The sequence below is a fragment of the Nestor notabilis genome, unplaced genomic scaffold (genome assembly GCF_000696875.1).
Source record: "Nestor notabilis isolate BGI_N333 unplaced genomic scaffold, ASM69687v1 scaffold23212, whole genome shotgun sequence".
Lineage (NCBI taxonomy): Eukaryota > Metazoa > Chordata > Aves > Psittaciformes > Psittacidae > Nestor > Nestor notabilis.
In genome coordinates this window covers 17,792-36,071 of record NW_009919151.1, presented here as the reverse complement: position 1 = coordinate 36,071, position 18,280 = coordinate 17,792, and the positions used below count along the sequence as shown (strand labels likewise).

General features: G+C 45.3%; 1 protein-coding gene across 1 annotated transcript in view; it reads left to right on the top strand.

Moving 5' to 3' along the window:
* The window catches only part of NKAIN4 (Na+/K+ transporting ATPase interacting 4), a gene marked incomplete at its 5' end in the record, with an annotated part of 24,110 nt that extends 5,918 nt beyond the window's left edge, over positions 1–18,192 (top strand). The window contains 4 exons of the mRNA XM_010010111.1: positions 2,281–2,478; positions 9,617–9,677; positions 12,719–12,803; positions 17,619–18,192. Of these exons, the coding sequence (XP_010008413.1) occupies positions 2,281–2,478; positions 9,617–9,677; positions 12,719–12,803; positions 17,619–17,628 (354 nt within the window). The remainder of the gene's footprint in view (positions 1–2,280; positions 2,479–9,616; positions 9,678–12,718; positions 12,804–17,618) is intronic.
* Between the last annotated feature and the right edge of the window lie 88 nt (positions 18,193–18,280).

The window sequence follows — 18,280 nt, the reverse complement described above, 5'->3', positions numbered from 1 at the left end:
AGGGAGAAGAAGAACGCAGCAGATTGGAGAGCTGGCTGCCTCCAGGAGGAAAAGCTTCTGCTGGGCAAGATCCATGTGTCTCAGAACATGCAAACTTAGGAGAGAAAGAACAAGCTTTGCAGAAAAGATGGGGTTTGGTGGGTATGTGAGAGATCTGTGGGCCACGGAAGAGAGATGCCAGCAGAGCGAGCAAGCCAAAGGCTCCTGTGCCACAGCTGGGAGAAGCTGGAAGAGGAAACTGTCTCCAGAAATGAAGCTGGTGCAGCACCTTGCACTGTGCACCTTGTCCTGTACCTGCTGAGCTAATAATTATTACCTTAATGCAGACAGCTCCCTTCAAACTCCCAACTGTTAATAGAGTTCCCTATTGTCTTTGCTAATTCAGGCTGCCTTTGCCCTGATGCCACACTTCATGTCTGTGCCCTCCTCCATGTAAAGCACATCCCATCTGTTGTGCTGCTTGTGTCAGGAGTTTGGCAGCTGTCTTCTCACTTAATTGTCCACATTTCTTGACATGTGCTTCCTTGCAGCAGATTTGAATAACAGCTCTGCAACCTGGTTTGGAGCATCTGCGGTGGAGCGGAGGCACCTACACAACGCGCATGGCGGGGCAGTTGGTTTCTGTCCACAGGTTTTCTGCCCTTGTAACTCAAGTTTGTCCCTGGATACCAACATGGAATGAGCAGAGTGTAGATGCAGGACTACCTGGCGAGGCTCCCTGTGTTGGCTGCAGAGCCAAGTCCTCTCCAGAGGGTAATTTGGAGCAGAAGCCTGGATCAGATGCTCTGAATTGGTTTTTCCTTCTTGACTCTACTGCAAAGGAGCTGCCATACGAGGATTCTTTCCCATGTTAGGAAGTGTGAATACCCCGAGCTCTGACTGCTGCTGGTCTGGGAGATGCTTCTTTCCATCCCTGGCAGTGTTCAAGGCCAGGTTGGACACAGGGGCTTGGAGCAACCTGCTCTAGTGGAAGGTGTCCCTGCCCGTGGCAGGGGTTGGAGCTGGAGGAGCTTTAAGATCCCTTCCAACCCAAACCATTCTAGGCTTCTTTCCCACAGGGACTGTGTAGGACCCTGGCATGAGCAGTGTGAAGTAGTACATGGAGAGGTGCTAAATCTTGGTAATGGTTAGATGCGGTGTGCATATCCAGCACCTATTTCCACTCTGCAGAGACACACAGGATCTCTGCCTAAGAACTTTATAATCTATGCTCCAGAATAAACCTTCCAACCCCTGGCTTTGCTTTGTAGACAAAAGGGGTTGTTGATTCCACATCAAAGTGACCCGAGAGGGCTGCTGGGGCACCCAGCACTTAGCACTCCTCCGTGAAGTGATGCAGCTGAGCTGTTCAGCCTGGGTTTGTCCTACACTGCCTGCAGGGAGGGTTCTGCCATGTCCTGTAAGCTCAGAAAAGCTCTCCCAGAGACTCCAGAGAGTCCTGCCCTTTTCTCAGGTGTGAGGAAAGTGTTGTCATTGTAAAATGAGCACCTGGTGGCATTTCACTATGAAACCCCCACCACGGCATGGTTTAAATTATTGAGCGGGCAGAGATGAGAAGAGGAACACAAAGAGCCTCTCCCAGGGTATAGATGACAAGGAATTGCGGGGAAGTGGTTGCAAGAAGTTGGAATCATCACCTTGAGGTCTGCCCAGCTGGGTAATGTGACCTGAGGCTGACTGTGTAAAGTCAACAGGAGGTGAGAAACACCATATGTGAAGAGTGTGGAAGGAAATTGGACAGAAATGGTACAGGAACTTGTTAGATGTGTCAAAAGCTATGAACAGAGGAAGATCTGTTGGGTTTTGAAACTCACTTTGGGTTTATTAAGTTCATATCCTTCAGTTCAGTGTTGAACCCGTGCTGGGAAGAGCACACCCATAGCACATGATTCTGTGACAGGATGCTTAGTGCTGCCTTGTTGACCTTCTTCTTCTAGATTTAATCTACCATACCCAAAACTTGAGGGTTCTTTCCTGGGTGCAGGAACCACCAGAAAAGTGCTCGTGGGTCTGCAGCTTAGAAACTGTCTTTCTAATTCAGAAGCTGCTCAGACCTGCTTCCAAAATACACTGCAGGACTGCCTCAGAATGGTCCCACCACAGAAACCTGCCTGTGAAATACTTTCAATAAGGAATATAAATGTGTTTTGATCTGTGCCAGCACTTTTTCAGGGTGGGGATCTCAGAAACTTTAGTTTTTCCACTGATTTAATGACCTCCATCCTCAGCATGTTTGGCACTTACATTAAATGGAAATCTCTTTGCAACCCTTCTCTTTAGGACAGTGAACTCTTGACATTCAACATTTCCCGGCACCAGTCATGGTGGAGTGAGAATGGTCCTGGCTGTGTAAGGAAGGAGGCTTCAATGTCTGGCATCAAAGGGCTGGATGGTCATTCCTACATCTCTGTGATAGGCTGTGCCCTGGAGTACCGGTACATCGAGGTGATGCACAGCTCCTTCCAGATCCTGATCGCGGTGAGTACATCACTGAGAGCATTGCAGGGTACCACTTGCTCAGGAGATGCTGTTTGGTTGGGGTTTTCTATCCAGGCACAGAGGCTGGCTCATATTTTCCACCCCATTTTGTATCATCTGATTGCAAAAGCGATGTAAATGTTCTTTTTGTTTGTTCTCCCGTTCTCTTTTATGAATAATATTGTTTGTAAGAATTGGAGGTGGATACCAGCAGCCTAACGCCTGAAGTAATGCTTCACATGCAACCCTACAGTAACAAATCGTTCTGCTTCCCTGCTGGGGTGTGGAAACTCATGTTTTGAGGACAGAGACCCTTCTGAAGAAGGAGTTCTCTTACTCCACGTGATGAGTGGCAGAGCACATATGTGCACATTTGCTGTGAAGAAATAAAAGGGAGAAGTTCCTTATCTCCAGAGAATGAAAGGAACTTTGAGGCAGCAGAAAGCAGTGTATTTTCTGCTGACACCTCAGATATATGCACTAAATGTTTTCATCAGCTTCCTTCACCAGAGTCTTCCACAGGCTTTTTTAAGTACTCTGCAGTAATTCAATGTCCTTAATGTTCACTGTTCATTAAGTGCTTCCCACTTGTCTGTGAAATTAACTGAATCAGAATGTCCATTGTCCCCCTTCCTGCATTCTGTAGCTGCATTAGAGTCAGCAGCCTGTGTCCTCCTAATCTGCTTTGCTTTGTTACTTTGTGGTGAATGACTTTAAGTACAACAGATGTGGACTGGTGAAACGTTCACGTTTCAGCTTTGGCTTAAAAAAGAAGGGTGATTTGTCCTGATGAAATGCTAAAGGATAACAAATAGAGAAATTCCAAGCTTCTGGAGTGCCAAGTACTTCTCTGCACGTCTTTAATACAACTTTCCACTGTCTTGGTGCTGTGTTTCCTATTAGCTGGGATGAGCTGTGTGACCCAGTGAACTGCAGGGAGAGCAGGAAGACTCCAACCCCTTTCTTGCCATGTCACACAAGAGGCAGACAGAGATGCTCCTGTTTCCTGAGTTGGATGCACTCCTTGGCATGTGTGCTGGCTGTTAATGTTTGGACAGTTCTCCTCCAGGGAAAACGATGTGCATTAAACTGTTGAGAGCTGCTCTGATGCATGTGTCTGAGAAAGGCTCTTTTTACAAGGCCTGTAGGGACAGGACAAGGGGAATGGCTTTAACCTGCCAGAGGGGAGACTGAGATGAGCTCTTGGGCAGAAGCTCTTCCCTGTGAGGGTGCTGAGGTGCTGGCACAGGGTGCCCAGAGAAGCTGTGGCTGCCCCATCCCTGGCAGTGTTCAAGGCCAGGTTGGACACAGGGGCTTGGAGCAACCTGCTCTAGTGGAAGTTGTCCCTGCCCGTGGCAGAAGGTTGGAACTGGATGAGCTTTAAGGACCCTTCCACAACCCAAACCAGTCTGTGATTCTAGAAGAATAGAGCCTGTTGTCTTGTATAAAGACTTAGACTCTTAAAGTGCAGAAATATGTCACTGTTAGTATCCTCCTGGAACACCTGAGCTGGCAGAGCCCCTGTGCCCTTGGCTAGAGGTTCAGCCAGCAAATGGTCCTGAGTTTGTGCAGACCAAACCTTTGTTTTATGGCAGCTTACTAACTTAAGCACATGGCCCTGAGCTAAGTGATCACACTGATATATAGGAGTGACTCTGGGAGTGTTTTCTCCTTTGCTTCTTCCCAAAGGCACATGGCAATATTCTTTGTGCATCTGCAAAACAACACGAAGGGCCAGATGGGGAGGCAGAGGAGGGAGCTAAAAGACAAAATAGGATTTAGGTAAATATTTTCTCTTTCCTTTTAAGATTTAAGTTGCAGTGGATTTTTGAATCCTAAACCTTGGAAATTAGAATAAAATACTTGTATGCAAGAAAGCCATATAGGCTGAGCTCTGCAGAGTGATCTAAACTTCTACCTGCAGTAAAGGTGCTGAAACCCCAGGGCTGTAGCTCCTGCTGGCTCTGAAATGCTCATATATAGTGGGAGAAATAGAGCTTTTCCTCCCTGCTTTGCTGAGGTAAGGAGCAGACAAACCTTTCTGCTTTCTCACTCAGACCTCGCCTGAGAAGTCGGCAAGTTCTCTCCCTGTTTAGTCTCTGAGGGTCAAACTCTTTGATCCCTGCCAGTATCTCTTCCAGTTCTCTTTATCTCATGTTAAGGCAGATTTCATTACAGGCTGCTGTCCTCCCCGGAGCGCCTGGCGGGTGCTGTGCTGCAGACAGGCAGGGACACCAGATCGATAGCACAGAAACCACAACTACCAACCTGAAGGCTCAGGGGATGCAGAAAGGGACATGACCTACTTCCCTCCTTGTCTGCCATGCATTTGAGAGGGGAATAGTCAGTTCCCTTTTCAGAAGGGCAAGGGACAGGCAAAACTGTGCTGCCTGTAGTTTTATTTCGCTTTGCCTAATGGTGTTAGAAGTCGGTGGTGGGTGCATGTGTGTTGCAGGAGGGTTGTTATTTTACTGCAGATATGGCAGTGTGAAATCCATGTTCTTTATGCAGTGCCCAGCTGTGGACATTGGGGTTGGTTTTGGGAAATGCCAGTTCCTTGAGACCCTTGAGGGACTGTAGTGCACCATATTGTGTACCTGGGGTGAGGCTCACCGAATTCCATCCTACATGCCAGAGGAGAAGGAAAGCAAACCTGAACCCATATGGTGAGCACAGTGTTGGCTGTCATCCTGACTCCTGCTGACTATAATATCCTGCTCCTGGGCATACATTTGAAGATACATAAGGTCTCCGTCTGCTTTTGCTCAGAGCTCATCTGTACTCCTTGGAGGCAAAAGCAACCCCTTTAATCTGGAATGCGATCAAACTTGGGCATACCAGTCACCATACGTGATACAAGTAGCAGCAGGGCCCAGGATGAAAATCTTTCTCACTGCTTTAGCACAGAAAACGTTGGAGGAAAAAGCTTATTGCAACAACATCTTATAGTCTATACTGGTACAGAAATGTCACTGTAAGACTAATCCTACCAACCCAATTAGGAAATGCAACAGCAACTACTTTGTCAAGAGAAGAAATCTGCTTTGTTTTTAGCTCAGCAAGGATTCATCTTACATCTCCCTGACTTGTCAGCCAGCTGGGAGAGGAGTGATTTCCAGTTCTGCAATACCTGGCATAGCTCTGGGCTGTCCATATGGTAGTTCTGGGAATGGGGAGGGTTGGGCATTTCCTGAGGCTCCGTTGAATGGGATGGAAATTGGAAATGTCTTTCCAGCAGAGAACTCATTGCCTGCCTGTCTGCTGTTTTCACTCAGACTGACAGGTTGGAAGGTTCCCAGGAAGGTGGCAGCACGAGCCTTGACAGCAGATGTTATGTGAGAAGCAATGTGCAAGTGATGCTTTGCTGTTGGCAGAGGCTAGATTTTCAGTGGTGGTAATTGCATCTGAAGAGTAAAGGTCAAGGAATCCAAGGATTCTGATTGCCTCTTTTTAGCTATCTGGTCACAGGAGCTCTTTCACAAGCTGGCTTTTTGCTTTCTTGCAGCAGAGATCTCTTCATCTTCCCCCTCTCTCACTGATCAGAGCACACACAATTCATTAGCTCTGATTAGAAGTGAAACCTAAAATACACCTGCCCTAAAGGAGGAGACTCTGCACATACTCTCTGTGGTAGAAAAACCAATGGCAACTTTTTCTATTGAGAGAAGAGTTGAAGAGCCCAGAATCTTCCCTAGGACAGATGCAGACTCACGCTAAGATCTCACACAAGCAGCAGTGCCCCCTCCTAAGCTTTGCCTTCCCATCCTCCGTGTATTGTGCACACTTGCAGCCAGTTAGTCCCTTTCTGTAGATCTTGCCATAATTCAGTCCTCCTGGCTCCAGCACTTCAGTGATGCTGCTCTATGAACACTTCTGAACTCACTATTAAAAAGTTAACTTCAGATGACCGAGGGACACGGCTTTATAAGCTTATTTCCTCATTCCCTTTGGGCACACTTGTCTCTTCCTGTCTTTCCTGCTGTTTATTTGCCTGCAGAATGCTTGGGACATCCCAGCTCTGTCCTTTATTGTTCATGTGTGTTCCCAGGCTGCCTGACAGACTGACTGAATGCACCTGCCTGCAGCATGTGTTCCTAATAAAACCCTAAATCGGATACTTCTGCAGCCTGGAGGAAGCTGGTACTGAACAAGTAGAGAAACAGCAGCAGAGGCTAAAGCCCAAGAACATTCTTTGGGGAATTAGAGCAATAGCTTAGTGTCATTTTACATGACTGACGTTTTCCCTCCTCTTTCACCTCCCTTACAGAGCTTTGCAAGATATAAGAGTTATTGCTATTTCCCTGGGAGAGTAGAGCTTAAAACCTTCTTTCATATAGAAATCAGCAACCAAGATGACACTTTGAGCAGGAGTGAAATGACTTCTAAATTCTTGGCCTCTGAAGCTTTCTGTTCTATCTTAATAACTGCTAAACTTGGTGATGCTGTGGGCTTGATACGTCTTCATCAAGGGTGCAGCCAGAAGGGAGCTGCTGGTGTCTCTTGGAGTCTGCCCATCCCACATTCCAGCAACTCTTGCAGTGAAAATGAGTGGACAATAGGAGCAGCATTTCTCCTCTGCAGCTGTATTCACAATTCATGCAGAAGATGAGACCTGGGGAGTCCCAGGAGTTCATTTCATCCCTGAGGTGGTAGGTTTAGTTATAATTTGGGTCAGCCCATATAACAATGCAATTCCCTTTTATGTTGTATGTCCCTCCTTGCATCTGAAACTCTCCTGTTCTGGCCAGGTCACAAAAGTAGCAAAACTTCTTTGAATAGGAAGTGCTACTAAATAACTTTTTATTGATGAAACGTGTGTAAAAAAGGAATGGATTAGAAAGAGAAATAAAAAAGAACATTGTGTGTACATGTTATAGAGTATAATAACAGTGATTTAGGGCTGACACTTTGCTTGGCTATTAAGCTGAAGTTCCTACTCTGAGGCATGATGGCAAATCTGGGGAAAAAGAAAACTTCCCTGGACTTCCCTTGAAATCAGGGCACATGTGCAAGGCAGAAGCAATGGGGAGCAGCCTCGGGGGCTTTGTCAGCACCAAGGCCAGAGCCGCCCAATCCTCCCAGCCTGCCACAGCTCCAGGGAATGGGAACTACTCCCGGCATTTCCATTAGCCTGGCACAAGCAATAGCAGAGAAGAGAAAGCTCTCAACATTCTGGTGGGTTTTTTTTAATCTGAGCAATGATTCTACTCAAGGCCAGGCTGGACACAGGGGCTTGGAGCAACCTGCTCTAGTGGAAGGTGTCCCTGCCTGTGTCGGGGGTTGGAACTGGATGAGTTTTAAGGTCCCTTCCAACACAAACCATTCTACGATTATACTCAGAGGCAAGTCTAAACAGCAGCAGGTAAAATTAGATTGGCCATTGCAGGTGGCCTTGTGGTTAGCATCACACCCAGAAGGGTTTACTTCTGCATGATGTCTGCTGTAGCTCACAGGAACTCAGCATGAAGCAGCCCTGGTTTCCTAAATGCACAGCAAGGGAATGAGTGAGCCCACAGAGCCATCTCTCCTCCACTGAGAATGCGCTTCCATGAGGCTCACCCAAGAGGAAAGGCAAGTGCAGCTTGGCTTCCAGATGATTATAGAAAATAGGAAAGGAAATACAAGGTTTAGTGATGCTACAAAAACATTCCAGTTCCTTCCAACAAGGTGTGTGTTGTCAGGGAGAGCTGGAGAACTCACAAATGCCCTTACAACTCCCCAGCACAAATCTCATTATCTGCCTTTTGTTTTCTGGTGTGATGCATTTTTCTGTCATACTAAAAATGAATGGACTCTACTTTTCAAGGCCCCCCATGCATCATTCTGTCTTCCCTTGGAGTGAGTCACTGCATGTTACATTCTAACTCTTGTTCAGAAGAACTGAGCTCACAGTGGAAAACAATTATGTCTCCCAATAACTTCCCTAATACAGTTACTGTCAACTGAGATCTCACTAAGTGGGGTGCTATGTAAAGATGTGAAATGAAGGATGGGGAGGGTATTTGATTAACAGGAAGAAGGAGAAGCAAAATAAATCCCTGCTGGATCTAGAATGCTTAACTCCCATAGTACCACAAGTTTGCTTCTCTATTCAGGCTGAGTAACAACTTGCTACTGAAATAGAATGAGGCAGTTCTGATGCTTCAGAGCTTCTACAAAACTACCAGTTAAGGACAGACCCACCAGGCTACTTTAAATTGCTTTTTTTAATGTTCACTCTAGTTTTCTGCTCTAAACTGAGCAATGGGTTGACATGAGGGCCACACCACGGCTGTTATTTGAGAGGCACCCTGTTGTTTTAGTGCTCCTTCCCTGTTTCTATCTGCTTCCCAGGAGGTGGCAATGTACTGTTACCGACACAATCTGTGAATTAAGACCATTGCTATTGGCTTGCCTGGTTCTCACTGTGCTCTGGCCCATTTACTTTGCAGGCCCAATTCTTGATTAGTCTATGCAGAAGTGTTTATTCTCCAAATAGAAAGAACCTTAGAAACTGGAAGCCTGGAGTAAGACTGGGATTTCTTTCCAGTGAACTTCTTTATCTAAGTTACTACAGACTTTGGTGTCTCTGACACTGCTGTCAGTACATCACCATTTTTATGGCTAACCACGTTTCTCTCTCATCTACACAAAAACTACCCACATCTTGTTGGTAGCTCCTGCACCAAAGTAATTTCTCTTCCCTTGCTTACCCCTTATGGCAGGAATACACAGCTGAGGAGTGCTTGTCCCTGCACCTCTGCTAATAAAACCTACCCCTGTATGTCCGAGTGTCCTGCACATAGGCACCTAACATGTTACACAAGGCACTCTCCTGCATCCCCATCACTTCTTACACAGAGTACACTTAGCGTGGCAGTTTCAGTGTAAGCAAAGCCAGCCCATGTTCTTGCCAATCCTTCCAGCCACAGCAGGCTGCTCCTCTGAAGGTGAGGACGGGCCCTGCAGTATGTAGAATGCTGCCAGCAGCATCCTCCCTTAAGCCTACACCTGCCTTAGAGCAAACAGGACTTGGCTCCACCACTAAAGTACTGCTGCCAAGCTAAGGGTAAATATTGGCTGTTGAAGTCTTGCCAGGTGGGTTTTGACCAGCCTCACAGGACTGATGCTGCAATGATTTATTGTCTCTCTTTTCCAGCTGGTGGGCTTTGTCTACGCCTGTTACGTTGTTAGTGTTTTTACAGAAGAAGAAGACAGCTGTAAGTATTCCTCACCAGATCCTTGGCAAAGGTTTTATTCAATTCTATTTCTCTCTCAGATGTTTGTCTCTCAGGACTGAGTTGCCACCAGACTTCTTTCCATCTCTGCATCTATGTGGTATGGTTCTACCTGTCTTTCAAGGGTCAGCTGTTTTTACTGTGAGGTTTTTTCCCCATGTCATTATGTGTTAGATGCTGTAATTCTCCTACACTTTCAGCACAAAAAAAGCTTGGTTTTGGCTTCTTACTCAGGCTAAGCTATAGAGAAACCGGGCAGCTTCTGCTGTTCTCAAGCTTATATAGTTTAGGAATAATGCTACTGAAATACTACTGTTGTAATTAAGAGTACTTACAACAAAGAATACAGCTTCAGCATGCCACAAGCATGAGATTTTCTTGCCAAGGACCAACCTGACCACTTAATTTCAAAGCAGAGCAAGTCAGGTGTTTGAATTACAAGGAGGAGGAAAGGAGCTGACTCCCTTGTGTTGGATGTACAGATCTGAAGTGTCACACATTCACTATGACACGTGTCAGAGAAGAGCAAAGGCTCAGAGGAATCACTTGGGTCTGTGGGATCTATGCAGACATCTATAACCTGGTCCTGAATGACTTTGCTCTTCTAAAACTCCCTTTGAGAAACAGAAGAATAGATGCACAGGGTTCAAATAAACATGAAGTCTGGTTTCTTTGGCTACGTGGTGGGTCTAGGCCAGTTTACTCCAGGCAAGGATCTGATCCAAAGGCTTTCAACCCAAGTATCACTTCTTTAAGACATTATTAGGTTTGTGAAAGCTGCTTTGTTGTTTTAAAGAGCAGCTGGCATGGATGTTAGCTGAAAAACAACAGCTTTGAACTGAGCATCTGAAAGTATGTGAAGAATGTTGATTTCAGAGGAGCGAGATGAGCTGCATTGCTTATCTGACTGGTCCTCATGTTTTTCTGTTCCTTCCTGTGTGCCTGACTTCATTCTGCTGGCTCTATGCATCACCTCTTTAGAGCTTGGCAGTGCACTTCGCAAAGGTGCTATATTGCAAGTAGTATTTTTTAAATTACCCTGTAGCTCCTCTATTAGCTAATATATATTAGCTCAAAGAGTTCTGAGCCTCTCTTGAATAGCAATAACATGAGAGCACTCAGTTTTCCAGCAGGGCTGCGTTAGGAGAGGCAGCCACATGGAAGGAAGCACTATCTAGGAACACAGAAGCTGTTCATTCCACGATACTTATTTTTCCCCCCACTAACAAATTCCTTTTCCCTCCCAGTTTCCCAGCTTGGAGTTAAAATGCCGGCTTGAATAATTAACAATGACAAAGCATCAATATTTCACACTCACAGTGGTGGATCCTTCCAGTGACCCGAATAAATTCGAGCTGTGTTTTAATTTTCTCTTCCATTTGTGGTTTCCTTTAAACGTCGCTTTGCTGTGCAGCAGGCAGGAATTCCAAATGCTGAGACACATCCATCAGGAAGCTCAGCCCAACGTGACTGTCATAAGAAAACACAGCAATAGGGATCTCCTAATGCTGAATTGTGGGCAAGAATATGTTAGGCGTGCTAATGCCCTGTAATACGTTGCATCAATGAACCCTAGTTAAGATCTTTTGGAAGTGACTTGGATTTTGTGTGCTTCCATGGATGGGTGCTCAGATGAAAGGACTTTTGTTTGTTCAAGGTGTTAGGCAGTTACTGCAAATTGCAGTTCTTTAAGGTTTCCTAATTCAGATATCCACAACAGAGGTAATATAGTTAATAATATAGTTAATAACTGGGGGGTTGATAACTGGAAACTGTCGTGGTTTTAAAATACTCAAACGTTTTCAAAGTGGCTGAGAAAAGGTCAAGTCTCACTGGAACTACTGGGGAATCATCCCCCCAGTTTGCTTAAAACCTCTACAGACTTCCCCCATTAACTGGCAATTGTTCCAAAATCACAGCATCAGCATCAAGCTGTCCATAAGAGACTATGTTGTTCTTGGGCTCCTAAAGATGTTTCACTAGTTGGGTTGTTTTTTTCAGTTTCAATATATTTAATAATTATTTTTTTTTGTTTGTTCACTAAAAAAATACCAAAACTCTTTCATTAGACTTTAAAATCATAGTGCCACCTGCAGGAAAGCAACCCCAACAGGCACTTCCATAGTTAACGTGACTCTGGTTATTTTTAATGGCATTGGAACAGGGTGGCCTTCACACTTCCAACCAAAATGCACTAACTTGGCACCCAAAAGGGGTCTAAGCTGGATCTGTTTGAAAAGGTTTTGCTAGGTCAGTCCCAAATCACCCCACCTCACACCCTGGTGGCCCTGGCTACGTTGGCCAGCTCAGTAATATAGACTTGGCCTAACTTCAGGGGAACTGAGAGACTTGGGAAATTCTTCTCTGGTTACTAAGGGAATTGTCACTTAAACCTTTCCTCCTTTAGTGACATTGCCCTTATGCGAACAGTGGAGAAGGGAAGCATTGTTCCTCCTTGTGTACAATTAAAACCAATGGAGCTGGCAGAGGGGACGTGAAAAACAGCAGAGCTGAGGAGAATGAGGGATTTGCAGCTCTCCAAAGCTGCTGTTGGCCGTCTTGCAGGGCAGACAAGGGGGGAAGCAAATTCCCACTCCACTGGAGAACCTTCACGGGGGTTGCTGTGCTGCCAGCTTCTCCCCTGGCATTCTCTCACGAGTCATTCCCCAGCTCCTTCCCTTCAGCTCATCACTGAAGGGCTTTGTTTGCCTGGTTCTCATGTGAAGTCACAGCACGGTGGTGATACCCAGGGAGGCTGAGCGAGACCTTCTGGTCTCTCTGGACTCTTTTGTTAGCTCTGCTTCAAGTCTCACATTAGCTCCTCTTTGGCACACTTGCCCATCCCAGAAGAGAGCTCTGTAGAGGCAGAGATTCCCCCCAGGCAATCCATACCTGAACACTCATTTCTCTGTTCTCTCACTGATTTTTGTGTTATGCCATGACATGCACCGACTTTTCCTTTCATTTCCTTTCAACTTTCTGGCCATGTTTGTTTGTTTATTTGAGTTTTGATTTTTTTTCAGTTGATTTCATTGGTGGATTTGATCCATTTCCTCTCTACCATGTCAATGAAAAACCCACCAACCTTTTGTTCAAGCAGACATACCTGTAAGTATCACCTCTTGTGCTAAGAGGCTTCTGTGCCTCTTAGTTTGATGGCTCAAGGGTGCTGCAGGTTTGGGGTTTTTCCTCCTTGCAGGTGGATTTCTCCAGCAGGCTTTTCAGGCATGGATGGAATGACCAAGTAGACATCAGAAGGGGTGAAACTGCCTCTGCTCAGCCTCAGGTTGCCAGGGTGAAGCTGGCGTTGCTGTACTTAGCTTGTAGCAGTGCTGTTTGATAGGAAGCAGTGGGGACAACTATAAGATGTTACTGCATAGAAACTACTGGCTGTCTTTTCCTTGAAGAAACCCAAGAGAGGCTTTTCAGCAGTGAATGGTGCCTGAGCAGGTAAAGGCAGGAGCTGTGAGGAAGAGTCAGCCTCAGTACATGCTGAGAGTAAGCCACAGCAATAGCAGAACATGATTCCTGGTCTCAAGGTTAAACTGGGGTCTGTCAGGCAGAAAAGATCTTTACTGGGGTAAGATTTATGCAACATCTAGTTATTTAAGCTGTATTTAAGCTCTGTGCACAGTCATAACTGAACTCTGCTCTGTACATCCATGCAATCCTGATCACTTGCCTTCTTTTTGTCATCCTCCAGTAACGTCTTATGGCAGCACCACAGAATTGGACTGTTTTGAGCACAGGATCTCCTAATAGATGCTTGTGCTTCTAGGGAATGTGCAGGGTACAAAGCTGACACACCAGTGAAGTACATTAAACTGAGCACTAGGTGGTCAGTATGCAGCATGGCACAGGTTTGCTTTGTTTCATTTAAATTCTGTTGCCCACAAGAACAGAGGTTTCCATGGTTGGGGCAGAATTCCCCAAGAATTCAGCTGGGAGGAGGAAGCCAAGAGAGGAATTGTCCACAGCAGAGATCCAGAGCTGAATCCCAGCTTCTGCCTTCTGCTAATCCCTTCCCCTGCTGAAGGCACAAGATCTCACTTTCATGCTGTCCACTTAAAAGCTGGTTCTCTAAGAGATTCTCAAGCATAGAGGCCAGTATTAGCTGGTTAAAGCAGTATTCAACCCGCTATGTTGAAACTCTTCACACTGAGCTCCAAGAATGCAGTTCAACATGCAAACACTTTTTAAAGCAGCTGCTAAAGGAGGTGGGTTTTAGGGAATAATGTTACCAAACTCCTGCCAAAGAGAAGAATGTGAGGATGGGGGAGAAAAGTGGGGCTCAGAGAAGAAAACTGCCCCCAAATAGACCTGTAGATATGCCTCTCTAAGGCAGTATGGACTCACTCCCCACTTTATCACTGCAGCACATGAGCAGGAGAACAGGTTTTGCAAAGCAGTTAAATTCCCTGTAACTTTGGGGGTTCTATAGCATTATACTACAGGAGATTAAATATTGATTTCCCTCTCATTTTGTCACAGTGGGATGGAATTTGCCATAGTCTGCAGAAGCTGTGGAGTTAGAAGCAGCTCCCTGATTTACTGCATGCAGCAGCATCATCATATTTATATAGTGTGGGGTTTGGGCTTCTGCTTCTTAAAATGACCCATTCTGTTATGAAAGAAGCTGGTACTTAATGAATGAAGATTTCTCTATGGAGAGGCTGAATATGAACAGCAACTACCAACCGGAAGCTTACAAAGGTCTCACTAAGGCTGTAAGCTACTAAAGTACACGAGTGATTGTGTTGTTCTTCAGACCATCACTTATGTACCAATAGCCTTTGCCAGTACCATGTAGTATTTCTTCCTGGCTAACAGGAGGTGAAAGCAGCTGCTGAGCAGCAGATAAGGTAACCCCTTATAAATCTCACAGCAGTCACCAAAGGGCAATTTTGGTTTATTTATTTCAGCCTAGCTCTTGCCTTTCTTCCACACGTATGAATGGGAGCAAGAGGAGGATTCTCAGCTAACAATGCCACAGAGTTTTGCAGTGTGGAGCACTGAGGTCAAACTTCAATTTATCAAAGAACTTTTGCTCAGGAACATGAGCTTTGTGGTTTTAACTCCTTTACATTGAGGGAAATGTGAAGGAACCCAAATCTATTCTGCAACTGCTAACTTGGAGCTCACTGCAACCACAGACTTTCATTTTAGGATGGCCTCACCCACCGTGCAGTCAGCTGCACTTTTCCTGCTGCCAGAACAACAGGATCACTTTCCTTCATTCCCTAATGGAATTATCCTATCACTCCAGTTTGATCTGTTCTTCTTGATGAGATCACACTCTCCTCTCCTCGCAATGGGCCCTTTCCCTTGGCCTGACTTACGTCTTTCCCTAGTGCCTCCATCTCTCCAACAATATGAATGTCCATAGATCTGAAAGCCCCACAGAGGACACTGATCTAAAGTCATGAGTGTAGCTTAAGTCCAAGACCAACCCCCACAATCTCTGGATCAATCACACAGCCTGTGAGTGATATAACCACGGAAGCAGGATGCCAAGGAACACAGCAGTTTCCCTTTGATACCTCTGAGCTGTGACAGCATACTTGCAAGTTATCAGCTATTAAGCTCAGTATTCAAGATGTACACCCCATTTCTGGCCTCCAGCTTCCATCTGCTGCACTGAGAGAGGTTTTAAGATACCTGTTTTAATCTCCCAACCTCCTTGTTTTCAGTTGCAAGTCTCCAGTTAGTGGAAAACCTCCCAAGTTATCAAGTCAGGTGGTGGTTTTCTTTTCTAAAAGCCAGCCATAACACCACCCGATCAACAGGTCTGTACTGTTGGTTACAAAGGCACGATTTAAGTGTGCTTCATCTCCATTAGCACCTCCAGCACTCACACAGCAACAATATTTATACATACAGTTATTTCTACTGCAGGTTCCACAACTGCTTCTGGTCCACATATCATTGACTCCAGGGGGTTTGGTTGTGATGGTTCCTATTTAAGTCACAAGGTTAAGTAAGAGAGACTCAAGTTATCAGGGGAAAAGAATTGCTCTGGAAGTTTTACCGTGTAATAGAATTACCTTAATGTCACTGCTGCTGCCCACCCAAGGCACTGCAGTAATCATTTAATAGTAACATATTAGGAATCTTGATAGAAGATATGTTAAAATCTTCAGTGTGTGAGCTTCTGGGTCAAAGTGCTCAGCCAAAGGATAACAAATCACGTCTTGCAAGCCAAAGGTATTCTCCTGAGGCCAAAAAAGACTGTTTCCAGTGAGTTCTCAGGAAGGAAAGGCTGAGCTCTTACCCCTCCCTTAACTAAAGCTCAAGCTCAGGCCCTGCCTGCTTGCACCACTGTCTCCCCTCAGGCTATCAGCTTTGGGATGCCTTTCTTCTTCACTTGTAGAAGAATCTCATCATTTGAGGGGAGGAAGCTTTCTTGCACTCACAACTGTGGAAGGGTTAACCAAGACAGCTTTGAAGTGTCTGCCTAAAGCTGTTCTCTCCCAGTACCCAGCATGTACCTGCCAAGACAGGAGGAGGCCCAGAGCATCAGGATCATTTGTCAGCACTTCCTGCCTCCTGCATCCATTCAGGATTTGACATCATTCTCCGAATTCATCTCGGAAAGAAGCCCTGTGCAATCTCAATTATAAAGCAGAAGAGCCTCCAAGCATGATTCTGTACATGATTTAGTGCTAAATCAAGAACCTGCCAGATGACCGGAGGTAGTCTCTATTTATTTAAGAGGTAGAGATGAGCAATAACTCTTCCTGCTGCTTAAGACTCTCTTTATAAGGCCAAGCAATGGATCGCACAGTTGTGAGGCTCCAGTCCATAGCACTCACTGATGTGACACTTCAAGTACTACATTTGTAGCTTTAGTTTGAGTTTATTGCATAGCCAGCTTTGACCCATTTGCCCTTCCTCAGATCTACCAGTGGAAAGGGCCAGATGGTAACAAAGGGTGTGACTTTTATCAGCTGTAGACTTCAGTATTGACAGGGTAGCAACAGGAGGTGTGGGTTAATTCAGTGATCTCAGGCTCCAGTTGGCAATTGCTCACTTTAATACTCCCTAAATCAATTCTGCTGTGGGGCAGTCTGCTAGCCATAGGCAGCATTAAAGGACTAGACCCCATATAACAGGGATCTATAGGTTGAAAGTAGGTTCTTCAATAACCCAAGTGACAGGTACACAAATAACATTCTTCAATGGAAAATCCAGCCTGAAACACTGGGAGAGGGAAAGGAAAGGAGGGGGGGGAACTCCTTCAGGATTGGTTTCCCCCCCACACTCCTTCCAACCTTTAATGATCAGAATACTTTACAAAGGAAACTTATACTTGAACAGGGAAAATCCAGCTTGTTTTTTGAGAAGGGAAAACACACAAAAAGTGATTCTGATTTTCTTTCTAGGTAGACATTTGCCCAAACAAACAATTTGCTGAATACCAACATGAATTTGCAAACTGTATTGATCAACCTGAAGCTGCATGTTTAAGAGGTGATGTTTCAGCTGAAAACATTCACTCATCTTTGCTGCTGGCTACAGAAGTAGATCTGCTCATACTGCTGCATCTACACAAGCAGCACATCACTGCAATTTCAAGAAGCTGCTTGATGTTAGAGATGAACTTAAATGGCTTTTAAATTTCCTAACCAAATTTTAGGCAGCTCCAAATGCTGAGGATATATAGATCTAACACTTCGGCTCCTATCTATTCCTTAGTCTAACTGCAGTACATTCAGGTCTGGTATAGCATTCTTCCCAGACTTGAGAAGTACTTAACCACATTACTTCTGAGCTCTCAACCCTATTCCTCATCTCTAGTCAATCATATTTAAAAACCCAGAAAGGAAAAAAGTACCTTATTTCTACACCATTTCTGTTGTCTTAAGCAACTTAGTACTTGCTCCATACTGATGCCCTGCCTTCATTTTTTCCCCTTCCCTACAGGCCTGCATAAGTAAAGAGGAGCCAGAGGATGGATAAACCTTGCACTCCAAAGGTGCTGCAGGAAACAATGCCCTGTGGCCTGGATCTTTGGCAGAGGAAATGCAGGATGGTGAACTCCATTCCACTTTTTTGTTCCTTGTCTTCTTTCCAACTGCAATGAATGTACATTGAAGAACGGCCACGAGGTTGGGGTTTAATTCTCCAAGTGCCCTGATGAACCATTCCTACCATAGTCTGGTGGTACCAGCTGATAAATGGCACAGGCCTGAAGACCTCTTGCAGAACATGTTCACAAAGAGCCTCTCTCAAGAGACACAGGTGGAGTCGGAGCTGCTTCCTTGCGCCATGGATCCATAAAGGAGGAAGCACTGCATAACACCCTGGGACATTTCATATGCTCTGTAGTTAGTTTCTTCCCCTTCTTCACCTTGTTCTGAAAAGAGCCTAAACCCCCTAACACAACTTCATCTCCTCCCTGCCTGGCTAGAACTAGGTGGGGGCTATTTACATTTGAGTTCTTTAGGCTTTTTCAGGGTTTTTTTAAGTTATAGATGAGAACTCTTCCCTTCTCCCCTGCCCCATCCAGGACTCCTTTCCTCATTCTCTATTCTTTAGACATGGTCAGCACCTTAGTAGTAGCATTTGTCCTGGATTTCAGTGTT